At 40.3% G+C, this 26534-nt stretch overlaps 1 protein-coding gene across 1 annotated transcript in view; it reads right to left on the bottom strand.

The window, feature by feature from the left end:
- Positions 1-3723: 3723 nt before the first annotated feature.
- Positions 3724-26534, bottom strand: part of LOC135466644 (vacuolar protein sorting-associated protein 54-like) — a 30457-nt gene continuing 7646 nt past the window's right edge. The window contains exons 9-27 of the mRNA XM_064744243.1: positions 25824-25950; positions 23907-24014; positions 23222-23280; positions 22780-22876; positions 22109-22239; positions 21579-21680; positions 20720-20750; positions 18523-18654; positions 17803-17852; positions 16774-16856; positions 16573-16608; positions 15862-15916; positions 15347-15452; positions 13647-13734; positions 11477-11598; positions 10139-10219; positions 9306-9413; positions 8848-8942; positions 3724-6252 (exon numbers count right to left, since the gene is read on the bottom strand). Of these exons, the coding sequence (XP_064600313.1) occupies positions 6150-6252; positions 8848-8942; positions 9306-9413; positions 10139-10219; positions 11477-11598; positions 13647-13734; positions 15347-15452; positions 15862-15916; positions 16573-16608; positions 16774-16856; positions 17803-17852; positions 18523-18654; positions 20720-20750; positions 21579-21680; positions 22109-22239; positions 22780-22876; positions 23222-23280; positions 23907-24014; positions 25824-25950 (1714 nt within the window). The 3' untranslated portion in view covers positions 3724-6149. The remainder of the gene's footprint in view (positions 6253-8847; positions 8943-9305; positions 9414-10138; positions 10220-11476; positions 11599-13646; positions 13735-15346; positions 15453-15861; positions 15917-16572; positions 16609-16773; positions 16857-17802; positions 17853-18522; positions 18655-20719; positions 20751-21578; positions 21681-22108; positions 22240-22779; positions 22877-23221; positions 23281-23906; positions 24015-25823; positions 25951-26534) is intronic.

Below are 26534 nucleotides of genomic sequence, written 5' to 3'. Positions count from 1 at the left end.
GGTAAAACTGCCTGCTGTCTTTTGGTGGGTATTAGTTAACACGTGGTAAATCTGCCTGGTATGTTTTGGTGGGTATTAGTTGACACTTGGTAAAACTACCTGCTGTGTTTTGGTGGGTATTAGTTAACACGTGGTAAATCTGCCTGGTATGTTTTGGTGGGAATTAGTTGACACTTGGTAAAAAAAAAGGGTAAAGAAGTCCACGCCACTGTTGATTTCTGACTCTTTCACACAGGCCCATCCAGGGTTTGAGAGGTTCTATATAGCTAAAATCACATCCATCATGCGTCCTTATTTTCAGTAATGCTCAACGGTCATCAATAGGCTTAGCGGCTTTTGGACTTGCAGATCTAAGGACATGGCACTGAACGTTGTAATATTTAAACAGACTGGAAATTAATTACTGTCTTCCCATCGACAAGTGACTTCGTTGCTTTGCTTCCTCTCGATCTCTTTGATATACTTGCACGACGATATGTAATCATAGAGTGTACAAAACTAATTAACCTATTTATCACGGTTGCCATAGTATCATCTGATAATCTGTGTGCTAATAAATGAAATGAAATAACTTATTTTTACTGCAATGTTTGAGAAGAATATGAAATGCATGCAGTTCGTTGTAAGAAGTATAATTTGTACAAAAATATAGGCATAAATGGATTATTAATAGAACGGGATTTCCAGGTATAAGAATGGTTCCATCGCATATTTGTTACCCACATGGATGAATATAATCAGTGAAGCAGGAATGATGTATATCAAACTCAAACGTCAATATCCTCAACTGCCAAAAACTTGTCTTCCAAAAGCAAAATACACGTACCGGTATGCCATAACAATATAAAAGGTTAGAAGACCAAATAAAATTACATACACCGCCAATTTCAGTAAAATATAACAACGTCTTAACTAGTATAAAAAAGTGATGTACTGATTTATTGCATAAGTAGAGTTCATGCCAGTGTAAGTATTTATTTATTTTATTTGATTGGTGTTTTACGCCGTACTGGTAATCAATTATAATTCACTTATCATCAATATACATAGATTTTAGCGCAATTCCATGCCACCAAAGTGCTGCTGCCACTGAAGTATCATGCCGAAGACACCAGGCATGACACCCCACCCAGTCACAGTATCCTGATACTGGGCCAACCAGTCCTGTTTCTTTGCTCTAACCTCTCAGTGCTGAGCGTCAAGCGAGGCTGCAACAGACACCATTTTTAAAGCCTCTGGTATATGACCCGACCTGATCCCACGTGGTTCGACTTCGAGGTGGACGCTCTAATCATTATGTCACCGGCCTGGTCTACTGGTAGTGGACTTCCAGCAGACCATTGTTGATCGGACATGTCAAATTAAATTAATAACCACCGGCAGCATTTTACCTGTGCATGCGTGCGCATGGAACTTGCAAACTTACTTAACTACATCTCTTTCACCGCTACATTGGCAGAGACAACCCCAATGTTAGTATTTCGTCATGCAGGGACGAGTTGGTGGTTTAATCTGGCTACTTAGGCATTATCAACTCATAAATCTGACGACCATCGAATATTATAAGTGAAAAATCTTTGAATGTTACATTAAAACAACACCCACACAAATCAATTCAATAAATGAAACACGAATGACCAAATGGCGTGGATTTGAGATGCCAACATTTCACATTGGTATATCTGTGAACACGTATAAACCAACATGCATGACGCTCAGCTTAATCTTTCAGGAATGTTAGTAGGGAGAGAAAAAAGCACCCAAATGGATACGTTCTCGTACAATATATATTTGCATTTGGAAATGATAAATTTGATTAATTAGGGGTCCACGCTAGTTTCTAGCGGGGCACCTCTTGAACTCGTTCGGATTATTATTATTCTTAGTCAATTCGTAAAATTGCAATATCTCAAAAACTATAAAAGGTAGAAAAACGAAACTTTGGAGTCTTAATAAGCAACATATGAAGCAACTTTTGACGATTTGTGCTGTTTCACTAGTCACGTGATTTATCGGCCATTTTGAATTTTATTGATACACTAAAAAAAATCTTCTTCTCCAAAATGGCAACCTATTGAGATGAACTTTTCGCTCACAGCTTTTAGGTGGATCGCCCCACCCATATTGTAAAACGCTTTTAGTTTGGTGTGCCAATTAGGCCAAAACGGATCAATAAAATTGGCTAAAAAGTAGGTCAATTTTTAAAACTGCTTAAGATCATAAAACAAACACACTGTCTGGTGCCCCTTGACATCACGATTATAAATCTGCAAGAATTATTTTTGTACTTCGTGTAGTTTTCATGTTATGGCTAAAAACCCACCAATAATTTCACAAAACGGTCCTATAGAAAAAACGCGGGAGCTTCGTGCTAGACTGCACGAAACTATTGACTGCAGTTTACCGTAAGAAGGGGTGTCAGCTCTGCAACAATGTATTCTTCCTACTTATTTTTCTCGGCTGTCAGCCGAAGATCAAAGCCAGCTAATGTCTATGCTAGCCTTAAGTACTTGGTCCATCGTAAATGACGCCCGGCAGTCTAGGGGTTCAAATCCAGTGCATTCCTTTCCATTTTTTTTGGTTTTCTTCATTATCCCGAACTTTATAAACATCAGGCTACCAGAAGTGGTAGAAGATAAGGGGCGAGGACCCCAGCAATGCTGTTGGATAACAGCTTTAATTAATGTTTAATGTCGTAGCCTACTCAAAAACCTTAACTTATATTCGAAGGTGGTCATACCAGGTTATGAGTTGAAGAAACTGGACTATTTAACGCACTTCACCATATAGGTCTACCTCCTAATGTGAGGCAGCAACTGCAGAGAGCTAGAGTTACGTTCGGGCCTGAATGCGACTTTGTGGTCAGGAAGAGTGGGGAGACCAGCTCTGGCCATCTCAGTGAAATGAGCCACTATGTGCACTAAAGTTCAGCTTTAGCTGTTTGAGTTATTAAAGGTTAACTGAAGTTTTAGCATTGGCCTAATGGATTGAGGAGAGGTTGATCTGCATTTGACTCTAGAATATTTCACCTAGAAATGCGTCGGGGTCAGTTACAGTTAGTGGCAATGAAGAAGTTACTTTATGTGTTTGTTGAATTTCATTAACTGATTAGATATTTTAACTCGTGCACTCCTCTCACACAGGATTCTGTTGGCTACACTCATTTATTTCACCAAAAAATAAAGTATCCTATCTCTGTTTCGTTACTTTTCAATGATACGATGATAGCTGAGAAATGGAATAGTGAAGTTCCGGTACGAGCATTTAGCACACGTGTGAGAGGTCATATTAGTGGCCGAAGTGGTCTCCAGTGAATTTCATGTAAGATTACACCACACAGCAGTGTCCACTGCTTATTGTCATCAAAACTCAGGGCACAATGAAGCAGTGGAATCTTGAAGATTCCATCCGAGAATAGCAATTAACACCTCTTGCGTGAGCAAAAGCGAATGAAAGGGAAGCACGTCAACCACTCGGTCACAACCCGCTCACTAGATCTATTTGTTTCATTGGTGGGATTGTAACATGTGGGCTACACTTTATTGGTAAACATCCACATCTAAGAAGGGATGAATGATCATAGCTTAACACCACTTCGGCAATACTGCAACCATATCTTGGCGATAAGAAAGTTAAGGACTTTCAGAATTTATCAGCTAATGAATGTCTACATAACAGTACAATTCATAAACATTTAAGCAAATACAAATTTTATTTCTCCCATGAAAGCATAAGTTAATGCCATTCGATGAACAGCCTTCAAACTGAGTTTTAGTCCTCTCCTGTTGTACTAAAAGAGTCAACATGGAAGTGTATTTGTAAAAGAGGTACGCGTTCATATCTATACACATACAAATGTATCTGTATGTATCCGACATATCAAAGTTTACAATTGACACTAATTAGCATATTGCACACCAAGAACCAATGAAATCACAGTTCATCATGTACAATTTCACTGGACAATCGATCAGTGAATTACAAGTTTTACATATATATAATTACATGACAGTTTACATTTTATGGAGTTTCATCTTCTTTATATGTCAAATATATTTTACAAAATGTACAGACCTATTTCAATCACTTTCAAGAGAAATTTGTGGCATTCTTTTTTCCCAGGTACTATTTTTAACTCATTTTCTGTCAGTTATTCTAATGGAGTAATAACTTTTTGTTTTTCACTTTCATGGCCCAAGCCTAACATTTTTTCACTGGTGGTTGAAAGACATTTTAATAAACTTTCATTGTAATAACTATAGGGCATGAAAAGGTGTGATCTGCAGCAGATGAATATGTCAATGTCAGAACAGACACGAGACTGATGTAGTGTGCTGTCTCTTAATCTCTTTACTTCTTTATTTATTTAATTGGGACTGAACACCATAGTCAAGAATCTTTCATTTATATTATGGTGGTCCATTTTATATCTGCAGGTAACTGGAGTTTCAGAAGTAAACCAGCGTCCTTTAGCCAACCGATAGATGAACTTTCCCTCTTGTGATGTATTGTGGTCATACTAGTGGAAGGCACTGCACTCCATGTAAACTATCTAATCAGTTATACATGTACACATGCTGTTAACCACTGCCCTGAAGAACAGTGAAGGTGGGGGAATCTCTATTAAACCCCCTTGTCAGAGGCCAGTACAAAACCAACACCTTATGTGTACTAGTGACCTCCGGTTTTACAATATGATACAGCAATACCATATAGCCAGCTAGTACTAAATTAAAGTGAATTGTGATTTAATCTGCTACTATCCTCTAGTAATCTTCCTCAGAGGAAATAATGAAAAGCAACCAAGATAATGATATTATCAAAATGATGATATCAGCATTTTCAAGAAATTAAAGATAAAGTTAGAATACTCTACAATACAAACAGTTGGAATGATAATACAGAGTCTATTTATTTATTTATCTGATTGATGCTTTACGATGTACTCAAGAATATTTCACTTAAACAAAGGTTGCCAGCATTATGGTCGAAGGAAACCGAACTGACCAATGATCATCTGCCGGTCGTTTGCAGAATTTTCAACATACGGCCAAACAGAAAGCCAGTATGAGCTGGACTCACAATGACCACTTTGGTGAGAGGCTCCCAAGTCATTGCGACACGGTTGGTAACCATCTCGGCCACAGAGGCTCCAATATAGAATCTAAAACATACCATATACATGTAGTATACAATATACAATGCAAACTTTTAGAAAAACATATTTCAACAGAAACTGGCGAAGTTATTGAATTACAATAGCATCTTTAAAACAGGAAACTTCCCCTTTGTGGAAACAAAAAAATACTGCAAAGAAAAGACACATGCATAGATAAAAATAATATGATGTTAACATTTCTGGTTTAAAAGAGAGAAGAGGAAATGAGGTACATCTTACAGGAAGTAAATATATACTTCTACAAGTCACTTTAACAGGCTTCCTTGATCAACAATTATGCGTGTCTGATGGGCTTCACTAACAGAGTGATAAATGGAAATTTGGAAAGTATGCCAGTAAAATGCTGGCTAATACCACTAATTTCTTGTTACAAACACCAAGGTACAGCTTTTGTTAGCTTAGCAAGAGAAAAAATGATAAGCAATACAGTGACACTCATAGCTAATGATGTCAAAGGATAAGCCTAATAGCACTAATATTAAAACATATGAATGTAAAATTCTAGAAGCATATTCACGGCACTACAATATACATGTACAGTACATACAAGTTTGTGCAATAAATTTTAAATATCCACCCATGTTCATGGAAAAACCAAGATGTCCAAAAATCTGTACTCATTGCTCTATACATATGTTAAGATAATTAATCTGTAAAAACAATGCTGTAAATTAGGAAAATACAGTAAATATATGTTCCGTCAATTAAATGACGGTGGCCATCATTCATCACCAGTTATCTCCCTTCACCTTGTTCAAGTCTGAAGATGAAACGTATCACATATATCATAAGAACAACCATTCATCATTATGTAGGAATACCACTATTTGTCAGTTCAGGACATTACAAAATAACATTAGTGATTTTTACATCTTATATGAGTGGGCATACTTGGCTTGCAGCACTCAACTGTTAAATTGGATTTTAAAGCTTTATACATGTACTATATGTACAAGGCTGATGGACGCTGTCATCTTGGTTCCCATACATCATTGAAATCATGGGCTAATTCCTCTAAGCCTTTCAGTGTCTTGTAATTACCCGAGAAGAATGCTAGATCAGCTGTCACCAAGCTGTGGGAGAAACAATAAAGAATAAAAGAGTAAGGTCAGGAGAAACTTGCTCAGTACGGTGTATCTGACACATTTTTTGCCATTGTGTTTTTAAACACAAGGCAAACTGCTAATTCTGGGTGTGCTAAACCACTTGAAGTGAAAAAAGTGACAGTTCGGCCATATGGAATTACTAAGGGAGAAGAACAATCAATCTGACATATGCGTGGCAGAATAGGACGATACAGCACTAAAGAGAAAATGGGGAACTGGGTCCGGTTGTTCAAAAGTGTAATACTTGTATTAAGTCAAATTATATATTTAAGAATTTATCGAAATTGAGAGATCAACACAGTTGCACAGAGGCCCAGTATAACAACTGCAGATTTGGGGTTAAGTTAAAATGGTATTATAAAGTCTTCTGAACTGAAAAGACACTTTTGAACCACCGTGCCCTGTGGGAACTCATCCATGAGTCTGCTCTGGAGGGATCTGGGCGTTCCTCCATATATCTGTTCTGGAGCTCATCCATGAGTTTGTTCTAGAGGGACTTGGGAACTCGTTCATGATACTGCTCTGGAGGGACCTGGGAACATTCATGATTCTGTTCTGGAGAGACAGTGGGGACCTGGGAACTCATCCATGATACTGTTATGAAGGGACCTGGGAGCTCATCCATGATACTGCTCTGAAGGGACAGTGGGGACCTGGGAACTCATCCATGATACTGCTCTGGAGGGACAGTGGGGATTTGGGAACTCATTCACGATATTGTTCTGGAGGGACAGTGGGGATGTGGGAGCTCATTCATGATACGGCTCTGGAGGGACAGTGGGGATGTGGGAACTCATCAGTGATACGGCTCTGGAGGGACTGTGGGGATGTGGGAACTCATTCGTGATACTGCTCTGGAGGGACAGTGGGGATGTAGGAACTCATTCATGATATTGCTCTGGAGGGTCCTGGGAACTCATCCATGATAGTGTTCTGGAGGGACAGTGGGGATGTGGGAACTCATTCATGATACTGCTCTGGAAGGACAGTGGGGACTTGGAAACTCATTCGTGATACGGCTCTGGAGGGAAAATGGGGATGTGGGAACTCATTCATGATACCGCTCTGGAGGGACAGTGGGGACTTGGAAACTCATTCATGATACATCTCTTAAGGGACAGTGGGGATGTGGGAACTCATTCATCATACTGCTCCGAAGAAACATTGGGGATGTAGGAACTCATTCATGATACTGCTCTGGAGGGACAATGGGGATGTGGGAACTCATTCATGATACTGCTCTGGAGGGACAGTGGGGACCTGGAAACTCATTCGTGATACTGCTCTGGAGGGACTGTGGGAATGTAGGAACTCATTCATGATATTGCTGTGGAGGGACAGTGGGGATGTGGGAACTCATTCATGATATTGTTCTGGAGGGACAGTGGGGATGTGGGAACTCATTCATGATACTGCTCCGAAGAAACATTGGGGATGTAGGAACTCATTCATGATACTGCTCTGGAGGGACAATGGGGATGTGGGAACTCATTCATGATACTGCTCTGGAGGGACAGTGGGGACCTGGAAACTCATTCGTGATACTGCTCTGGAGGGACTGTGGGAATGTAGGAACTCATTCATGATATTGCTGTGGAGGGACAGTGGGGATGTGGGAACTCATTCATGATATTGTTCTGGAGGGACAGTGGGGATGTGGGAACTCATTCACGATATTGTTCTGGAGGGACAGTGGGGATGTGGGAACTTATTCATGATACTGCTCTGGAGGGACAGTGGGGATTTGGGAACTCATTCACGATATTGTTCTGGAGGGACAGTGGGGATGTGGGAACTCATTCACGATATTGTTCTGGAGGGACAGTGGGGATGTGGGAACTCATTCATGATATTGTTCTGGAGGGACAGTGGGGATGTGGGAGCTTATTCATGATACTGCTCTGGAGGGACAGTGGGGATTTGGGAACTCATTCACGATATTGTTCTGGAGGGACAGTGGGGATGTGGGAACTCATTCACGATATTGTTCTGGAGGGACAGTGGGGATGTGGGAACTCATTCACGATATTGTTCTGGAGGGACAGTGGGGATGTGGGAACTCATTCATGATATTGTTCTGGAGGGACAGTGGGGATGTGGGAACTCATTCACGATATTGTTCTGGAGGGACAGTGGGGATGTGGGAACTCATTCACGATATTGTTCTGGAGGGACAGTGGGGATGTGGGAACTCATTCACGATATTGTTCTGGAGGGACAGTGGGGATTTGGGAACTCATTCATGATATTGCTGTGGAGGGACAGTGGGGATGTGGGAACTCATTCATGATATTGTTCTGGAGGGACAGTGGGGATGTGGGAACTTATTCATGATACTGCTCTGGAGGGACAGTGGGGATGTGGGAACTCATTCACGATATTGTTCTGGAGGGACAGTGGGGATGTGGGAACTCATTCATGATATTGTTCTGGAGGGACAGTGGGGATGTGGGAACTCATTCATGATACTGCTCTGGAGGGACAGTGGGGACCTGGAAACTCATTCGTGATATTGCTCTGGAGGGACTGTGGCAACTGGGAACACAAACCCATCAATCTTACCCATGTTGAGGTCCTCCATTGTTATTAACCCCCAGTCTGGTTAACTGTAACCTCAAATGACTTTTAAATGATTTGTTTATTTTTTTGAAGAGATCCTGAAAAATGAAGAGAAAAATTCTGCCAAAAAATATAACAACATACAGAAAACTAAGAGAAGTAGAGACAGGTGTATCAGTAAACAGTGTACATGTACACTCTCAAAATTCCTTAACAATGATACAGAGTATTGGTGAGACACAAAATATGATATAAGGGATTACAGCATAAATTCTATCCACAGTTAAATTCAATGTATACAATTTCATATTTATTGAAAATGGACATTCTGTAAGATTTCTTGACTGTCATATAAATTTACAGGTAAGTCTAAATAAGATAAATTTGTCCAATTGTTGCAAGTAACTTGTCATAAAAATCTCACTTCGACACTGCATTTACAAAACCGTGATGAGTTTTACCTGGATTTGTTTGTGAGGTAGAAGGTCTACGATAGCCTCATGGAGCCGGGCTATTTGTTTAGAGATACTTCTGAAGCAGTTGGAGGGCATGGGTGGTTTTACTTCCCACTGAAGAAAGAAAATACAGAAGGCACCTATTACCTACATGAACATCAAAATGAAACACTACACTGAAAGAAAAGAAATATAGGATTACACAACTGAAAAAAAAACTGGCAGTTGTACATTTCAGCTTCTGCTTTTCTCACAAAATCACAGAAATAAATTAGATGTTACAAAGGGCATACATCATTATGTAGGGACACCAGCGTCCCCTGTGAAGCTTCAGATTTCTTGCATACTAATACCATAAAACTATATTTCCAGTGGTGGTTTAACGATTCCACGATTAGTTAGATAGTAAAAGCTGGTAATACCAGTCTTTCTGCATAATCATAAACAGTCAAATTCTGTTAATGAGAGGTTATAATGTAACAATGGCATTTCTTTTAGTTTACTTTTGGATGACTCACAATGACTGGCATTACAAAGTCTTAGTTTATTTCTACGATAATTAATTTAAATTGCTCTATTTTACTTATTTCAGGATGAAAAGCGCCCCACAGGTGCGCTTCACCCAAGGGGGTGTCGAGTAGAGGAATCTGTTTTGATTTAATACTGCACATAATATACATGTAGTATGAGAAGAATGTAATGACATTGCTTTTACCTACAACGTCAGAAAACATACATAATGTAAAACATTATAAGGCACAATGTACTTTGAAGTGGTATAAGTCAGGCAGGATGTCTTAACACCTTCCCTCTTAAGTGTCTATATATACTGTACTTACCTTACTGAGCTGCACCTCAAACATGCTATCTAGGATGGCCAGCAGCTGTTTGTCTATCTCTTCTATGTGGTCCTTGTAATCCTGTACATGAAACAATAACAACCATTGGCTAAAATTTCTAGACGCACCATGTAAATAAAGATCACTAAGTAACTCCAAATCAAACCACAGGAACAACAGGACTGGTCTGCTTGAGTAACTTCTTAAACCAGAGTTCAGGTGAACACTATATAATCCCCAACAAATGCAGTTGTTTGAAATGTATAAAAAAAACCCCCAGCAGCATTGTGGTGTGAGGAGAATCTTCATGGGTGTTGATGATAGGTATATGGTTACCATGACAACCGCACACGTAGACAATTGTGTCCACCACAAATGACAAGGCTGTGTGGAACACAGTTGGAGTTGTAACCCGGACACATGATTATTTCTATATATATATGGTATATATAAGGAAAACAGCTACGCGGTTACCATGACCACCATGAAAATGGACAAATGTAAGTTGTAACCCATCATTCTCTCTGTATCTATGTATCCACCCAAAATGAAAACTCACCACAGAAAACAGTTGGATTTATAGCCCAAACACGAAATCATATCTATTAACATACTAGTAGTACATATAAGGAATACGACTGGTTACCTCAACAACCGTGAAAATGGACAACTGTGAGTCGCGACACATCGGCATCTTTGTATCTATGTATTCACCAAAAATTAAAACTTTGTGTGGAAAACTGTTGAAGTTATATCTTAGCGACAAAATCATATCTATTTATATAGTATACATATATACATCTGTGTGTCTATGTATTCACCAAAAATTAAAACTAAGATATTTATAAAATCAAATTGTACAGGTTGTCTTTTCTTTTATACAGAATTCCCAATAAAATTAGAAAGATTACAAAATAAAATGGTTTGGCTAAAATGGTTAATCTTTTTTACATGTACATCAGGCCCTGCAACCACAAAGCCATTTTAGGCTTAAGTCAAAATTTTAATCGTTAAATTTGGTGTGTTCTTTTCCGTTATTTTACCTCAAATTTGTTGTACAATAACTTCCACAGAATTTAAGTAATCAAGCAATATTTTGGCCTTGTTACATCAGAAATAAGAGTTTTTAAACTGATTTGAAATTTTTATTTAAGTCTAAGATTGTTTTGTGATCCTGAGGCCTGGGATTTCTTGGTTAAATAGGGCAGAAGGAAACAGAAACAACTCTGACTTCTCAACCACCAACTATACATTCACACATCTTCTTATTAAGCCATCTTAAGCCAACATTTTTATTTCTGCACGAGTAAACCTTACATCATTACGACTGGTTCTTACCTTTGAAATCTGATCAAAATGCTTCAACATATTCACTTGTTTGGCAGAGAGATGGGCTTGAAAATGGGTCTTTACAAGAGGAATGTAGAACACAATGAGTTGAAGACAGCGAGACGCAAGAGCTGAAATTGCCAGAACATACAGATGTCAACAATTCCATATATTATGCAACCAACATCACAATAGCTTATCCCATTTTCTGTAGTCAGCACAATGTTCATTTTGATAATCACATGAAATTATACTGTCTACTCGCAAACATTTTAGATAATTTAAGGTACAGCACTTCTCGATCTTAATGATATACTCAACTTAATGGTATCATTTGCCCATCCTACGCGTATCTTGATCCGATGTGATGGGCGGGCCATGCGCAGATGTTGGCACCATCCTGATCACATCTTAAGCGGATATTGATCGGTACATGTGGTCTTGTTCAGACCATTTTACGACACTTTAGCATTTGCCTACACACTAGCTGTAAACATGACATGAAGTATTTTCAGTTTACTTACCTGGGATGAGAGGCCCAGTGATGAGAAAAGTATTAGAAAAATAAACTCTCACTCATTCAAGCCAGTAAAAAGGAGAGCTAGTCCAATGCAAGGTTTCTGAGCTTTGCTTGGGTTTACTGTAAATGCCTTTCAATTCGCGGGCATAAACTTTCACGGATTTGGTAAGAAGACACATTTGCGGGAATCAACTTTCGCGGATCTAACAGAATTTTTGGACAACTGATAAATGAAAATCAAACTTCAATACTGAAATGTAAAGTAATGAAACAACTCGAGCATTCAAGTAACAATGTTATCATTTAAACTTGTTGGTTCCTCTAAAATGTGACGAAAATTCTATACAATACCGTAACTTCATCAGACAAAGGATGTTAATCCTCATAAACTTTTTATCTTTTGAACACTGTTAATCTTTATAAGACAGGCAAGCAGCCCTTACCTGCTGTGTGAGCATATATTTGTGCTACTCACTCCAGGAGATGATGAAGGATTAAATGTGATTTAAATAAATTCCACTGTTTAATTCTCATCAGCAGTGCGAGTGAAACTGTGAGTGAAATGTGACAGATTTGAGTAAATTTCTCAGAAATCATCATTACGAAAAGGAAGTTTGATCAATTAAGCTGGATTTGTGAAAGCAGGAATACATTCTACTTAACGTGTTTGAAAAAGTATTACAACTGTAGTGCTTGTTAACGAATTTATTACCGTAAAGCATGCTACATTAATAAATGACTTACATAGGTTTTACATTCGATGGCACTTATTCGCGAAATCCGCAACTGTTAGTACCAGGCGAATGAAAAGGCATTTACAGTATTTGTGCAAGTGGAAATGTAAACTCACATTCCCCGATGGCCAGAGAGGATATAGTTTCTGGCCAAAAGTTTGTCTTTCATAGTGCTCATATTACCACTGATAACCAGTTTTGTTATGACTGTGCAATATATTTAGCACTTCAATCGACTTTCTCACAAAATTCTACACTACAAAGAAGTGCATTTAGCTTATGGTTTTGCATTTACCAAATAATTATGGAAATAGGCAAAACTTGATCTCATGTGCGAAGTAGTAACAAGGCTGGGAATTGTCTTTCCGTTTGTGAGTATTTTCTTATTCCGCGAGCACAAACAAGGCTGACGTTGAACAACATGGTATTTGTTATAAATTACATGAATTTATGTATAATTCCTAGTGTATGTCGCAAAACCCTATGCGAATGATGGCCAGATCCTACGCCCAACATACGAGGATCCTACACCCACCATACGCAGATGGTACACCCATCTTGGCTGTATGATCAGTGTATGATGTGAACATCTTTCTCCGATATTACGCCCCTCCTTCGCGGATCTTCAAATCCACATCTTTGCCAGACATATCATTAGGATCAAACTGTTTGCATGCATTTTAATGTCCTTACCTTTGTCACTAATTTGTTTATTAATCTGACTGGGATTGGATTTGATTTTTTGACGCCATGTTGGTCTCAATGAGACTAGGTTAAAAAAAAAAAGAAGACTTTCCTTCTTGTAAAACTTTACATTTCTCTTCAAGTAGGCATCTTATAAATCTGATATTTCATGCCAAATTAAATGCAGAAAGAAATTCAAATGAAAGTATGTAATTTAAATAAGCTTTTATTGGACACTTACCCAAATTGCGTGTGGATATTTTTCTTAAGCCAACAAGTTGAAGAGCTCCTGCTCCCAGAACCAGTTGACATGTGCGAGAATTGAAACTCTGAAACAGAAAAGATCATACAAACAACATGATTACACTTATTTATTTGATTGGGTTTTTACGCCATACTCGAGAATATTTCAATTATACAACAGCAGTTAGCATTTGGTGGAAAGGTTTGATTTGATTTATTTATTTTATTGGTGTTTTACGTCGTACTCAAGAATATTTCACTTATACAACGGCGACCAGCATTATGGTGGGTGGAAACCGGGCAGAGCCTGGGGGAAACCCACGACCATCCACAGGTTGCTGACAGACCTTCCCACGTACGGCCGGAGAGGAAGCCAGCATGAGCTGGACTTGAACTCACAGCAACCGCATTGATGAGAGACTTCTGGGTTTGGTGGAAAGAGAAACCCACGACCAGGTTGCTGGTAGACCTTCCCACATACGAGCAAGATTATAAACTGCACACAGAACATACATGCTGGTGTAGAAATCCAGACGTACAAGTAGAACAAACCATAGAATAATGGCAGTCTGCCATACACATGTATATATAGCAAAAAGATCCTGTAAGCCAATTCATTCAGCTTCAGGGCAGCAACCAGAACGTATACACTGCCACCCTATATGATGTCCCATTCAGCTTCAGACAGCAAACAGAATGTGAATGCCAATTCATTCAGCTTCAGAGCAGCAAACAGAATGCATATACTGCCAGGCTATATAACGTCCCATTCAGCTTCAGACAGCAAACAGAATGTGAATGCCAATTCATTCAGCTTCAGAGCAGCAAACAGAATGCATATACTGCCAGGCTATATAACGTCCCATTCAGCTTCAGACAGCAAACAGAATGTGAATGCCAATTCATTCAGCTTCAGGGCAGCAACCAGAACGTATACACTGCCACCCTATATGATGTCCCATTCAGCTTCAGACAGCAAACAGAATGTGAATGCCAATTCATTCAGCTTCAGAGCAGCAAACAGAATGCATATACTACCAGCCTATATAACGTCCCATTCAGCTTCAGACAGCAAACAGAATGTGAATGCCAATTCATTCAGCTTCAGAGCAGCAAACAGAATGCATATACTACCAGCCTATATAACGTCCCATTCAGCTTCAGACAGCAAACAGAATGTGAATGCCAATTCATTCAGCTTCAGAGCAGCAAACAGAATGCATATACTGCCAGCCTAAATAACGACCCATTCAGCTTAAGACAGTAAACAGAATGTGCATGTCAATTCATTCAGCTTTGGAGCAGAAAACTGAATGTATAAGTATATACCACCAGCCTATATGGCGTTCCTTACACTTTTAACAAAGCAAACAGAATGTGAATGCCAATTCATTCACTTTGGGGCAGCAAACAGAATGCATATACTACCAGCCTATATAACATCCCATTCAGCTTCAGACAGCAAACAGAATGTGCATGTCAATTCATTCAGCTTTGGATCAGAAAACAGAATGTATAAGTATATACCACCAGCCTATATGGCGTTCCTTACACTTTTAACAAAGCAAACAGGATGTGTATGCCAATTCATTCAAATTTAGGACAGCAAAGAGAATGCATATACATGTACCACCTGCCTGTCAGTCATACCATTTGGTTTCAGGACAGCAGAATGTGAATACAGGCAGTCAGTCATACCTTGAGTAGATCTATAAGCCTGGTGAGAATGTCTGGACACGCAGAGGGGATGTCATCCACCAGCTGACAGTACTCCACCACCATCTTGAGTAACAACAACACGGTACTGTAAACAGTCAAATCAAGTGGCATCATGTGTAAAGAGACAACCAACTGCATGAAAACACAAGCCAGTTAGTGGAGTAAATCTTTGAATTAATGTTTGAACTGGTTAATGGCTGGCAAAATTAACTGACAGATTTATTTGATTTGATTAGTGTTTTACGCTGTACTCAAGACTATTTCACTTATACGTTGGCGGCCAGCATTATGGTGGGAGGAAGCAAGCATAAGCCGCACTTGAACTCAAAGCGACCGCATTGGTGAGAGACTCCTGGGTCATTACGCTGCACTAGCGCGCTAAGCAACTGAGCCACACAGGCCCCTTAACTGAAAGAAGAATTTCCCCAAAAATTGTTAAACACAACTGTAGTATTTCCTGCACCTGTAGTTAAGAGCAGCCGCTGCCTACTTACCCAACTACAACATATTTTTGGTCCTCTATTATCAAAACTTCAGATGGTTTGCTGTCTGTAATACAAAAATACACAGGTTTAATAAACACTTTTAGCAAAAATTTCCTGTTTTCTTTTTCAACATTTGTTTTTTTATTTCACAGAATGTACTTCCAAAGCTGTACTCTGGATGACCGTACTTCAACTTAAGCAAAATGTGGTTAAGATTTGGAGACAACCACCACACGCTGATCTCCTGACTGATCTTCTAATGCAGAAACAAAACGCGGCTAAGATTTGGAGACAACCACCACACGCTAATCTCCTCCTGACTGATCTTCTAATGCTGAACCTGTGCTACATTCCTAGAGCAGAAATTTAACTCATGCGTCTTCTAATGGAATGCACTGGATGAGAATGAAATTTGAGTCCAAAAATTTATCTGCAGTTTGATATGTACATGTTAAAATTTTGTAACAGGACAGGGGACACAAAATATGGTTTACTGAATAATTTACCAAATTTTATTATGCTAAGTTCTGTACAATATCGTCAACAAGATGATTGCAGATTCCTTAAACAAAGTCACTATCAATATGTAAATGGAACAAGAAAAATCAACTATTATATGGATGAATTTATGACATACTGACAAATTAACTGACTACATTTTTACACTATACATGTAAATTTATCCTGAAAATAAAGCAAAAACCATTTTCAATACTTTACCGATATCAATCTTCTTCTCTGGTAAACTAAGTTGACCTGCAGAAATAACAAACAATTCCAAAGTTAATCAAGAGTGGCGATTCTAAGCTATGAAAAGAAAGATATCCAAAACAGGACCAAACAAAAATATCATTAATTCCTTTTGTCAGTTTTTATTCAGCCATTTTGATTAGATAAGCATTATAATATTTCTCCACCCACCGGTTTTCCTGATGTGGTCAACGAGCTGTTGAAACTCAGAGGGTACATCTGCCTGTTTCCATCGCTCATTATCAAGAATCAAACTGAAACACACCAACAGCAGTAAAGTTCATAAAAACAGGTACCACCAAACTCTCTTTGCTAAGGTAAATGAGTACATGTACACAAACAATTCTCTGTAGGCATCGGAGTCTTAACAGCTAAAATACAAAATAGTTATTTTACTAACAATACAGTCCATTTATTCAATATATATTTATTTGTCTGATTGGTATATTACATCATACAAAGAATATTTCAGTTATTAACACATTTTCACCGCTTTTCTGTTCTTGCTTCACACTTATGCATTCTCTTTGCATCAGACATTTAAAGGAGAAGAAAACTTTAAAAAATTACATTATAGGCTGAAAAGAGCACATTTTTTTTCTATCTGGTGGTCCCTGCTGCATAATTTTGCAATTTTTCCTCGCCATACACGTAAAGCCTAAACTGCAAAGCTGGCATAAATCGCCGAGTCCATCACGTCCTCCATCTTCAGCACCATGTAATATAAGCTGGGGGTGTGTTGCCTCTCCACCAATGAAAGCCCTTAAAACTGCCGGCTTGTTTGCGTAAACTCGGAACCTACGTCCAACATTCCGGTTTCCTGATTGTCATGCGGAAAACGAACTGTACTGTTCGCTACCTTCTGGGAAGAAGAGTTCTACGGCAAATGTATGAACTGCACTTCGGCAGTTTCCGAGGGCAATTCTCCTCCTAACACAGAAGACTTCAAGACTAGTTCAGAGGCAAAATGTTGAGTGTTGACAGCTACACAAAATGATACGGAGTGGAAAATTCACCATAGTTGAGTTTGTCATAACCCTTCCCATAAAGTGAACAAGAGTTATTCAGAGATCAAGCCCCAGAATTGAAATAGGAATGACAGAGTTCCTCAAGGCAATGTGCTTAGCTGTAACCATGACCTTAATACCCCCCTAAATACAATTTCTCAGAATTTGTTCTAACACTTCAATCATCACTCACCTTAATTTGGTTTTCCTCTCATCATGGAATCTGTTTACAAATCTGTTAGCCTGAGAAATACACATTGTGCAACACAATTATAACTGGCAATCCATACACTAGTCAGAGCAGTGAAGTCTAACATGTAAAAAAAAAAGTTCATGAAATATGTTCTTCACCTTCATAGCAACCAATGCCAGTTTGGACAAAAGCTTGATCTATCTTAAATAAGAACCCGACCAGCTCTTAAGTGATCTTTATTAAAGATTAATGATTTCTGAACAGCTAAATGTATCTTTAATTATGAATGCCAAAACATCACCTTATATCAATGGAAGACAATCCTTGTGCCTGTTGCAGTTTGCTAAATTCTACCCCATTTTAGCTCTGTTACACTGAACTGAAAATATTACTTGCTCTGTCCCATGTAAGTTATAATTCATTAGAATGTAATAATGATATGGTGATTAATTTATTTATTTATTTGATTGGTGTTTTATGCCACACTCAAGAATATTTTGCTTATACGACGGAGGCCAGAATTTTGGTGGGAGGAAACTGGGCAGAGCCTGGAGGAAACCCACGACCACCTGCAGGTTGCTGACAGACCTTCCCACTTACGGCCGATATGGTGATTAAAAGTATGATGTTATGTACTGTACATGCCTTGACCCTGGGTGACCCGTGCTTACACAGATGGTTGAGGAGGGGGGGTGTATAAGTCTTTAGTATCCATGTTACCTGGCTCTGTAGACTCCCTCGTAATGAGGTACTGCGACGTCCACACACGCTCCCACAGTCCTGTACAAACTGCTCTATCTCACGAGATAATCCCACAAACTCTGTCGAGTTCAACTTCTCAATAAACCCATCCTGTCAACCAAAAAAAAAAAAATGAAAATAGAAATCAATACAGTGAGTGCTTGAGGTTTAACATCGTACTTTACAATTTTTCAGTCTTATGGCGATGAAGGAGTCCTTAGAGTGCATGTAATGTGTTGCAGGGTGCTCTTTTACCAAGTGCTGCTTGACTGAGATGACTTCCTGAAGGCAATTAAGCCGCCCCGTCCGAGCCATTATACTGATACGGGTCAACAAGTTGTTGCACTATCCCCTTCATGCTGAAGGGTTACAGCTTCCTCTTTTAAGGTTTTAGGTGTGACCCAACCCAGGATTGACCCTGGATCTACTGCCTCCCGAAGCAGATGCTCTATTTACTTCATGGGGAAATTATTCATGTTTAGTGATTATTACTCAGTAATGAAATTGGCAAGTGTTTCCATTTTCATATTACTTTGTAAAGTTCATTTGAACAAGTACCAGACTTGAAAATTCCGCTGTTGTGAGGGCAATAAATGCCCACAATTAAAATTTGAAGAACAAAGCTTTTAATCACAAGCAGATGTTACTTTACTCTCTCTCGGCATGTTACGTGGGACTATAGTCTGTTTCGTTTGACTTGTCTGTCAGCTATATTCAGATATCTGTAAAATCAGCTATACTTGCTATCAAAACTGCCTTTTGTCAGTGACACATATCAACACAAGTTCTAAACACTGATATGTTGAATGTACATGAATAATTCGCTACATGGGTAAAGTCATAATTAATCAAAATCAAGTGACATCCTGGACAGTGGGGTCTGGAGAATAATTTGGTTTACAACAGCTGCATTCCAGGTGGCTGAAACAAACTCCATGCTGTAACAAAGCCCACACTACTGTCTCCGTGAATTTATTGCCTTGGTTTTTATAGCAGAATTTCCAAATATCAAAATCTGAAACCATACTGCCATGAGATTATAATTACAAGAGATAAAGTAAATTTCATCTGTAAATGTTATGTTTTACCTCAACTTGAAAACTGTATCAAACATGGCAGTGGTTTAGAGTGAAGTCGCCCATGGTTTATTAGGTAACTGTTGTCACTCTCATTCAAAACATAAAGGACTCATTGTCTGACATCCCCCTTGTATTTAAATAATTAGAATGTGATCTAAAACCTTCAGACCTCAGCCCAAAGACCTCAGCCCTGGCAGCCAGCACCTTGACACACCTGCCATGGGCATGGTAACACACACCACACACGGACCAGACAGTAGTCTCACCTTTGCCCTGGCAGCCAGCGTCTTGACACACCTGCCATGGGCATGGTAACACACAGCACACACGGAGCAGACAGTAGTCTGACCTTTGCCCTGGCAGCCAGCACCTTGACACACCTGCCATGGATATGGTAACACACAGCACACATGGACTAGACAGTAGTCCTCACCTTTGCCCTGGCAGCCAGCGCCTTGACACACCTGCCATGGGCATGGTAACACACAGCACACATGGACTAGACAGTAGTCTCACCTTTGCCCTGGCAGCCAGCGCCTTGACACACCTGCCATGGGCATGGTAACACACACCACACATGGACTAGACAGTAGTCTCACCTTTGCCTTGGCAGCCAGCGCCTTGACACACCTGCCATGGGCATGGTAACACACACCACACATGGACTAGACAGTAGTCTCACCTTTGCCCTGGCTGCTAGCACCTTGACACACCTGCCATGGGCATGGTAACACACACCACACATGGACCAGACAGTAGTATCACCTTTGCCCTGGCGGCCAGCACCTTGACACACCTGCCATGGGCATGGTAACACACAGCACACATGGACTAGACAGTAACCTAACCTTTGCCTTGGCAGCCAGCATCTTGACACACCTGCCATGGGCATGGTAACACACACCACACATGGACTAGACAGTAGTCTCACCTTTGCCTTGGCAGCCAGCATCTTGACACACCTGCCATGGGCATGGTAACACACACCACACATGGACTAGACAGTAGTCTAACCTTTGCCCTGGCAGCCAGCACCTTGACACACCTGCCATGGGCATGGTAACACACAGCACACATGGACTAGACATTAGCTTAACCTTTGCCCTGGCGGCCAGCACCTTGACACACCTGTCATGGGCGTGGTCACACACAGTACACAGAGACCAGACAGTAACCTTACCTTTGCCCTGGCGGCCAGCACCTTGATACACGTCATGAGCGCAGTCACACACAGTACACAGAGACCAGACAGCATCCTCATGTTCACCCTGGTGGCCAGGACCTTGACACACCTGTCATGAGCGCGGTCACACACAGTACACAGAGACCAGACAGCAACCTCATCTTTGCCCTGGTGGCCAGCACCTTGACACACCTGTCATGCGCGCGGTCACACACAGTACACAGAGACCAGACAGCAACCTCATCTTTGCCCTGGTGGCCAGGACCTTGACACACCTGTCATGGGCGTGGTCACACACAGTACACAGAGACCAGACAGTAACCTCACCTTTGCCCTGGTGGCCAGCACCTTGACACACCTGTCATGAGCGCGGTCACACACAGTACACAGAGACCAGACAGCAACCTCATCTTTGCCCTGGCGGCCAGGGCCTTGACACACCTGTCATGGGCGTGGTCACACACAGTACACAGAGACCAGACAGTAACCTCATCTTTGCCCTGGCGGCCAGCACCTTGACACACCTGTCATGGGCGTGGTCACACACAGTACACAGAGACCAGACAGCAACCTCACCTTTGCCCTGGTGGCCAGCACCTTGACACACCTGTCATGAGCGCGGTCACACACAGTACACAGAGACCAGACAGCAACCTCATCTTTGCCCTGGCGGCCAGGGCCTTGACACACCTGTCATGGGCGTGGCCACACACAGTACACAGAGACCAGACAGTAACCTCACCTTTGCCCTGGCGGCCAGCACTTTGACACACCTGTCATGAGCGTGGTCACACACAGTACACAACATCTCCTTCAGGCCACTGCCCAGCTTGTAAAACTCTCCATCTGATACCATCACATCCACTTCCTCACTCCTACAACACCAAACCAAACACTTGTATACCTAATAGATATGTGATGATCTTGTTCTGATATGAATGTGGGCGCATGCTTGCTCAACTGGCTATTTATTAAACAGATATTCTCGCCGGCTTGCTTGGACGCAGAGGTTCGTTAGTTACCTGGTCAAAGGTAGTTACTTCATCCAAGATCTGACTGATGTCATACAAGTAAATATTTCTGAAGTAATGTGTTGAGTACAAAATAAATTAAGTACAAGAATTACTTATGCATATTTTGAGAGAGGACCTTACAAAAACAGAGGCATGTTGTTTGCGATCAAAATTCTGCCTTTTATCTGGCTGTAAAATATGATGTTCAATTCTGAGCTGATTTTGGTTTTGAGCAGAGCTGTAATGTACAACTACAAATTTCTAAGAATTACAACAGTTACAAGTCTTACACTGAAACATGGAGATGAGAAGCCTCCTCCAAGTTTTTGGATGACTCCACTGTTGGAGAGGAGATAGGGGTGGGAGCCTTCGTCCGTCCTGCTGCTATACCCACAACATCCCGAACCACTGCACAAAACTCCTGAAAGAGACAAAATGATATTAGTCACTGATCAAACTTTTCAGAAAATTTAACTTGACCTTTACAACAAGGGAACTCAAGGTTTAATGGGGCGCCTTTTTCCCCGGATTAACGATTTTTCAAAGCTGCCATGCGCATAGCTCTCCAGCATGACACCTCAAACGTGTACTTACTTGCCTCCAGCACTTTCTCACCACTACATCAAATTATGAAGTAGGAAAAGAACAAACAATAGGCTACCCAAACTGGGAGTTTTACGCCGTACTCAAGAATATATAAATTTTATGGTGGTGGCCAGCACAATGATGGTAGGAAACCGGAAACTCACTACCACCTGCAGGTTGCTGACAAATCTTCCAAAGTAGGACTGGAAAATTAGCCAGCATGAGCTGGAACTGAGCTAGAATAACGTCAATAGGTATAATGGATGATTACCATAATCCTATAAGAGGCATGGAGTTCAGTTTCATAAGGTATTTACTTATTTATTCTGAGCGTCCGAAGCCATATGAAATCTACAAAAGAAGATGACGACTTCACCTTGGCTCTGTTCAGAATGACCAGAAGGTTAGCAAAGATCGTCTTCAAAAGATCCATCCACAACGGGTAATTCAAGAGTCGCATCTGATCAGCCAGGCTGCACAACAACAACAACAACATCGTCTAATTATTACACACTGCTATTTCATTTATTGCTTTGATTACGGTACAACACCTTGCTCTAATCATGAGGAGGCAGTAAAATGCATAGGTCGGGGCGACTGGGACAATTGGCTAAGGTGAGAACAATGCTTTAATCACCTCTCCCAGCTGAAACATCACCTTTTGTTTGTGAACATAAACATAAACATAACAAATTAAAACAGATTTAAAATATTACAAATTCAGATCAAAACTGGGTATTCTGAGTGTTATTGATCCAATAAAAAAAACAAGTCTTACCAAATATATGATAAAACACATGATATGTAGTCTTGCTCACCTGGAGACATTGCCTTCAGTGTTGATGTCATCCACCACTGCGACTGCCTCAACCACGGTCTGAATAACAGAGACAAACAATATCATCAGTCAGGCACTGAATATTAATATATAACAACTTTTTCTCAATTTAACTTTACTGAATATAATAATTCATGTTAAAACATATTTCAGTTATACAAACAAAAACCAAGAAAAGTCTTGGAAGGAAATTACCGAACTGATCAATGAGGAACATTTCCTATCTACAGTAATTAGGGCCCAATTAGGGTGTAGTTAATTGTTCATGCCAGCTTAAAGTATGACACTTTGTGGGCAAACTGGAAACATATTTCTGTTGCACTGAAAGAAAATAATGATCAATTAAGCGTCGACCTGAAGACTTGGACCTGGTAACCAATTCATGGAGTACAAAATTTACAAATTACTAGATCACTGAAAGACTTGCTGTAATTCACATGTAAGGACAAGTACAGCTAAAAAACACAAACAAAAACCACATTCAATCAGATACAGACAGAAATGAATCTGTAACCTCTTGCAAATGCAAACAACATTTCTTGAAATCAGATTTGACGCAGATGACTGTGCATAAAACAGCTCACAGACTTGCCTTTTCGCATTAAAAAGTAGAGGTAACATCTGTCTGATGGTAGGGTCATACATGGGTAATGTTGGCAACATACCTGTTTGATTGTAGACTTTAAAGTGGCACAAACTTCCTCTTTATACACTTCAATGAAGTTGAATTTGTGGAACCGCAACATTCCAAAGAGTATTGCCACTAACTTTTCCTGGAAACATACAATCCAAATGATTGACTGGCAGGCAGTGATACTACAGTCAAAATGTCATAGATAGTTCACCCCAATCGTTCCCAACAATCAACTTGACTACATCTAACATCTATAATGTCCAGGAACAATGCTACATGCATGTAGTGTAGTCACCTTGACCATTATTCATACTGGAACAAACAAAGACTACTAGTTTTCCACTTTCATTAAGGTAATCAAGTTTATGGGTGGAGGAAAGTGGAGTATCTAGAGTAAACCAAAACCAGTGACCAGGTTCTAGACAAAACTTTCAAGTCAACGCTACACCACCACTAGTGGCACCAAGGTAATCAGGTTTATGGGTGGAGGAAATTGGAGTATCTGGAGTAAACCAAAGCCAGTGACCAGGTTCTAGACAAAACTCTCAAGTCAAAGCCACACCACCACTAGTGGCACCAAGGTAATCAAGTTTATGGGTGGAGGAAATTGGAGTATCTGGAGTAAACCAAAACCAGTGACCAGGTTCTAGACAAAACTCTCAAGTCAAAGCCACACCACCACTAGTGGCACCAAGGTAATCAAGTTTATGGGTGGAGGAAATTGGAGTATCTGGAGTAAACCAAAACCAGTGACCAGGTTCTAGACAAAACTCTCAAGTCAAAGCCACACCACCACTAGTGGCACCAAGGTAATCAAGTTTATGGGTGGAGGAAATTGGAGTATCTGGAGTAAACCAAAACCAGTGACCAGGTTCTAGACAAAACTCTCAAGTCAAAGCCACACCACCACTAGTGGCACCAAGGTAATCAAGTTTATGGGTGGAGGAAATTGGAGTATCTGGAGTAAACCAAAGCCAGTGACCAGGTTCTAGACAAAACTTTCACGTCAACGCCACACCACCACTAGTGGCACCAAGGTAATCAAATTTATGGGTGGAGGAAATTGGAGTATCTGGAGTAAACCAAAACCAGCGACCAGGTTCTAGACAAAACTTTCAAGTCAACGCCACACCACCACTAGTGGCACCAAGGTAATCAGGTTTATGGGTGGAGGAAATTGGAGTATCTGGAGTAAACCAAAACCAGTGACCAGGTTCTAGACAAAACTTTCAAATCAAAGCCACACCACCACTAGTGGCACCAAGGTAATCAAGTTTATGGGTGGAGGAAATTGGAGTATCTGGAGTAAACCAAAGCCAGTGACCAGGCTCTAGACAAAACTCTCAAGTCAAAGCCACACCACCACTAGTGGCACCAAGGTAATCAAGTTTATGGGTGGAGGAAATTGGAGTATCTGGAGTAAACCAAAACCAGTGACCAGGTTCTAGACAAAACTCTCAAGTCAAAACCACACCACCACTAGTGGCACCAAGGTAATCAAGTTTATGGGTGGAGGAAATTGGAGTATCTGGAGTAAAGCAAAGCCAGTGACCAGGTTCTAGACAAAACTCTCAAGTCAAAGCCACACCACCACTAGTGGCACCAAGGTAATCAAGTTTATGGGTGGAGGAAATTGGAGTATCTAGAGTAAACCAAAACCAGTGACCAGGTTCTAGACAAAACTTTCAAGTCAACGCCACACCACCACTAGTGGCACCAAGGTAATCAGGTTTATGGGTGGAGGAAATTGGAGTATCTGGAGTAAACCAAAGCCAGTGACCAGGTTCTAGACAAAACTTTCATGTCAAAGCCACACCACCACGAGTGGCAGCTAGGTTTGAATCCGTCACCTCACCGGGTAGGAATCAAGTGATGTGAGCAATGTTTCAGTTTAATGAGCCAGTTTCTAGTGGAACAATACGTGTAGCATTCTGCATTGACAACGTACTTCTTGGGTAAGAACCTGACTGTCTGTGACAGGACGATTCAGGTCAGACATGGCATACTTCACAAAGTCAGCCTGTAACATCTTCTCTATCAACTTCTCCATCTCGGCCAACTGAGATCCCAAGTGCCTGTAAAAAGAAATGTTTACCTCATATACATTTGTCCTACAAATAACAAATTACAAAATTTAATGAAAGGAGCAGGATTTGGAGATTCTGGATTGAAGTTTACTGTAATCAATAAACAAAGCTTGTCCAGCTGATTTGTGCATGGAAATGTACCAGTTCTCTCCCTTGGCACACTAACAACCTTATGGTTCAGGAAAGTTCCATGAAGGTGCACTATTGCAGTTTCTTGCCAGACAGACCAAGTGACTTGCATATTATCTTTTCCAGTGTATGTTGAAATATTGCAGATCTTGCGTGATAATGCGTAAATATTCAATCTTGTGCCTAACTCGAAAGTTCTCCATGTTAAAGAGGAATGTCCAGGACCCTTTGAGGAAGAATTACTAACTCCATTATAGGTCAATTCAGGGTACTGTTTATCTTTACACTTTATTGGATAAGCTAGCCCTTCTAGTGCGTACAATCCAAGATCTTACCACAATCTGCTCAGCTTAATGAAATATATCAGTGTAGGAATGTTCTAAATATACTCTTAATGGCATCACCATCATAGAACTAAGGCTTAGGTACCCTGAAGTGCAGTG

Source organism: Liolophura sinensis, chromosome 6 (assembly GCF_032854445.1).
Source record: "Liolophura sinensis isolate JHLJ2023 chromosome 6, CUHK_Ljap_v2, whole genome shotgun sequence".
Classification (NCBI taxonomy): domain Eukaryota; kingdom Metazoa; phylum Mollusca; class Polyplacophora; order Chitonida; family Chitonidae; genus Liolophura; species Liolophura sinensis.
This window is presented reverse-complemented; position numbering and strand designations above follow the sequence as displayed.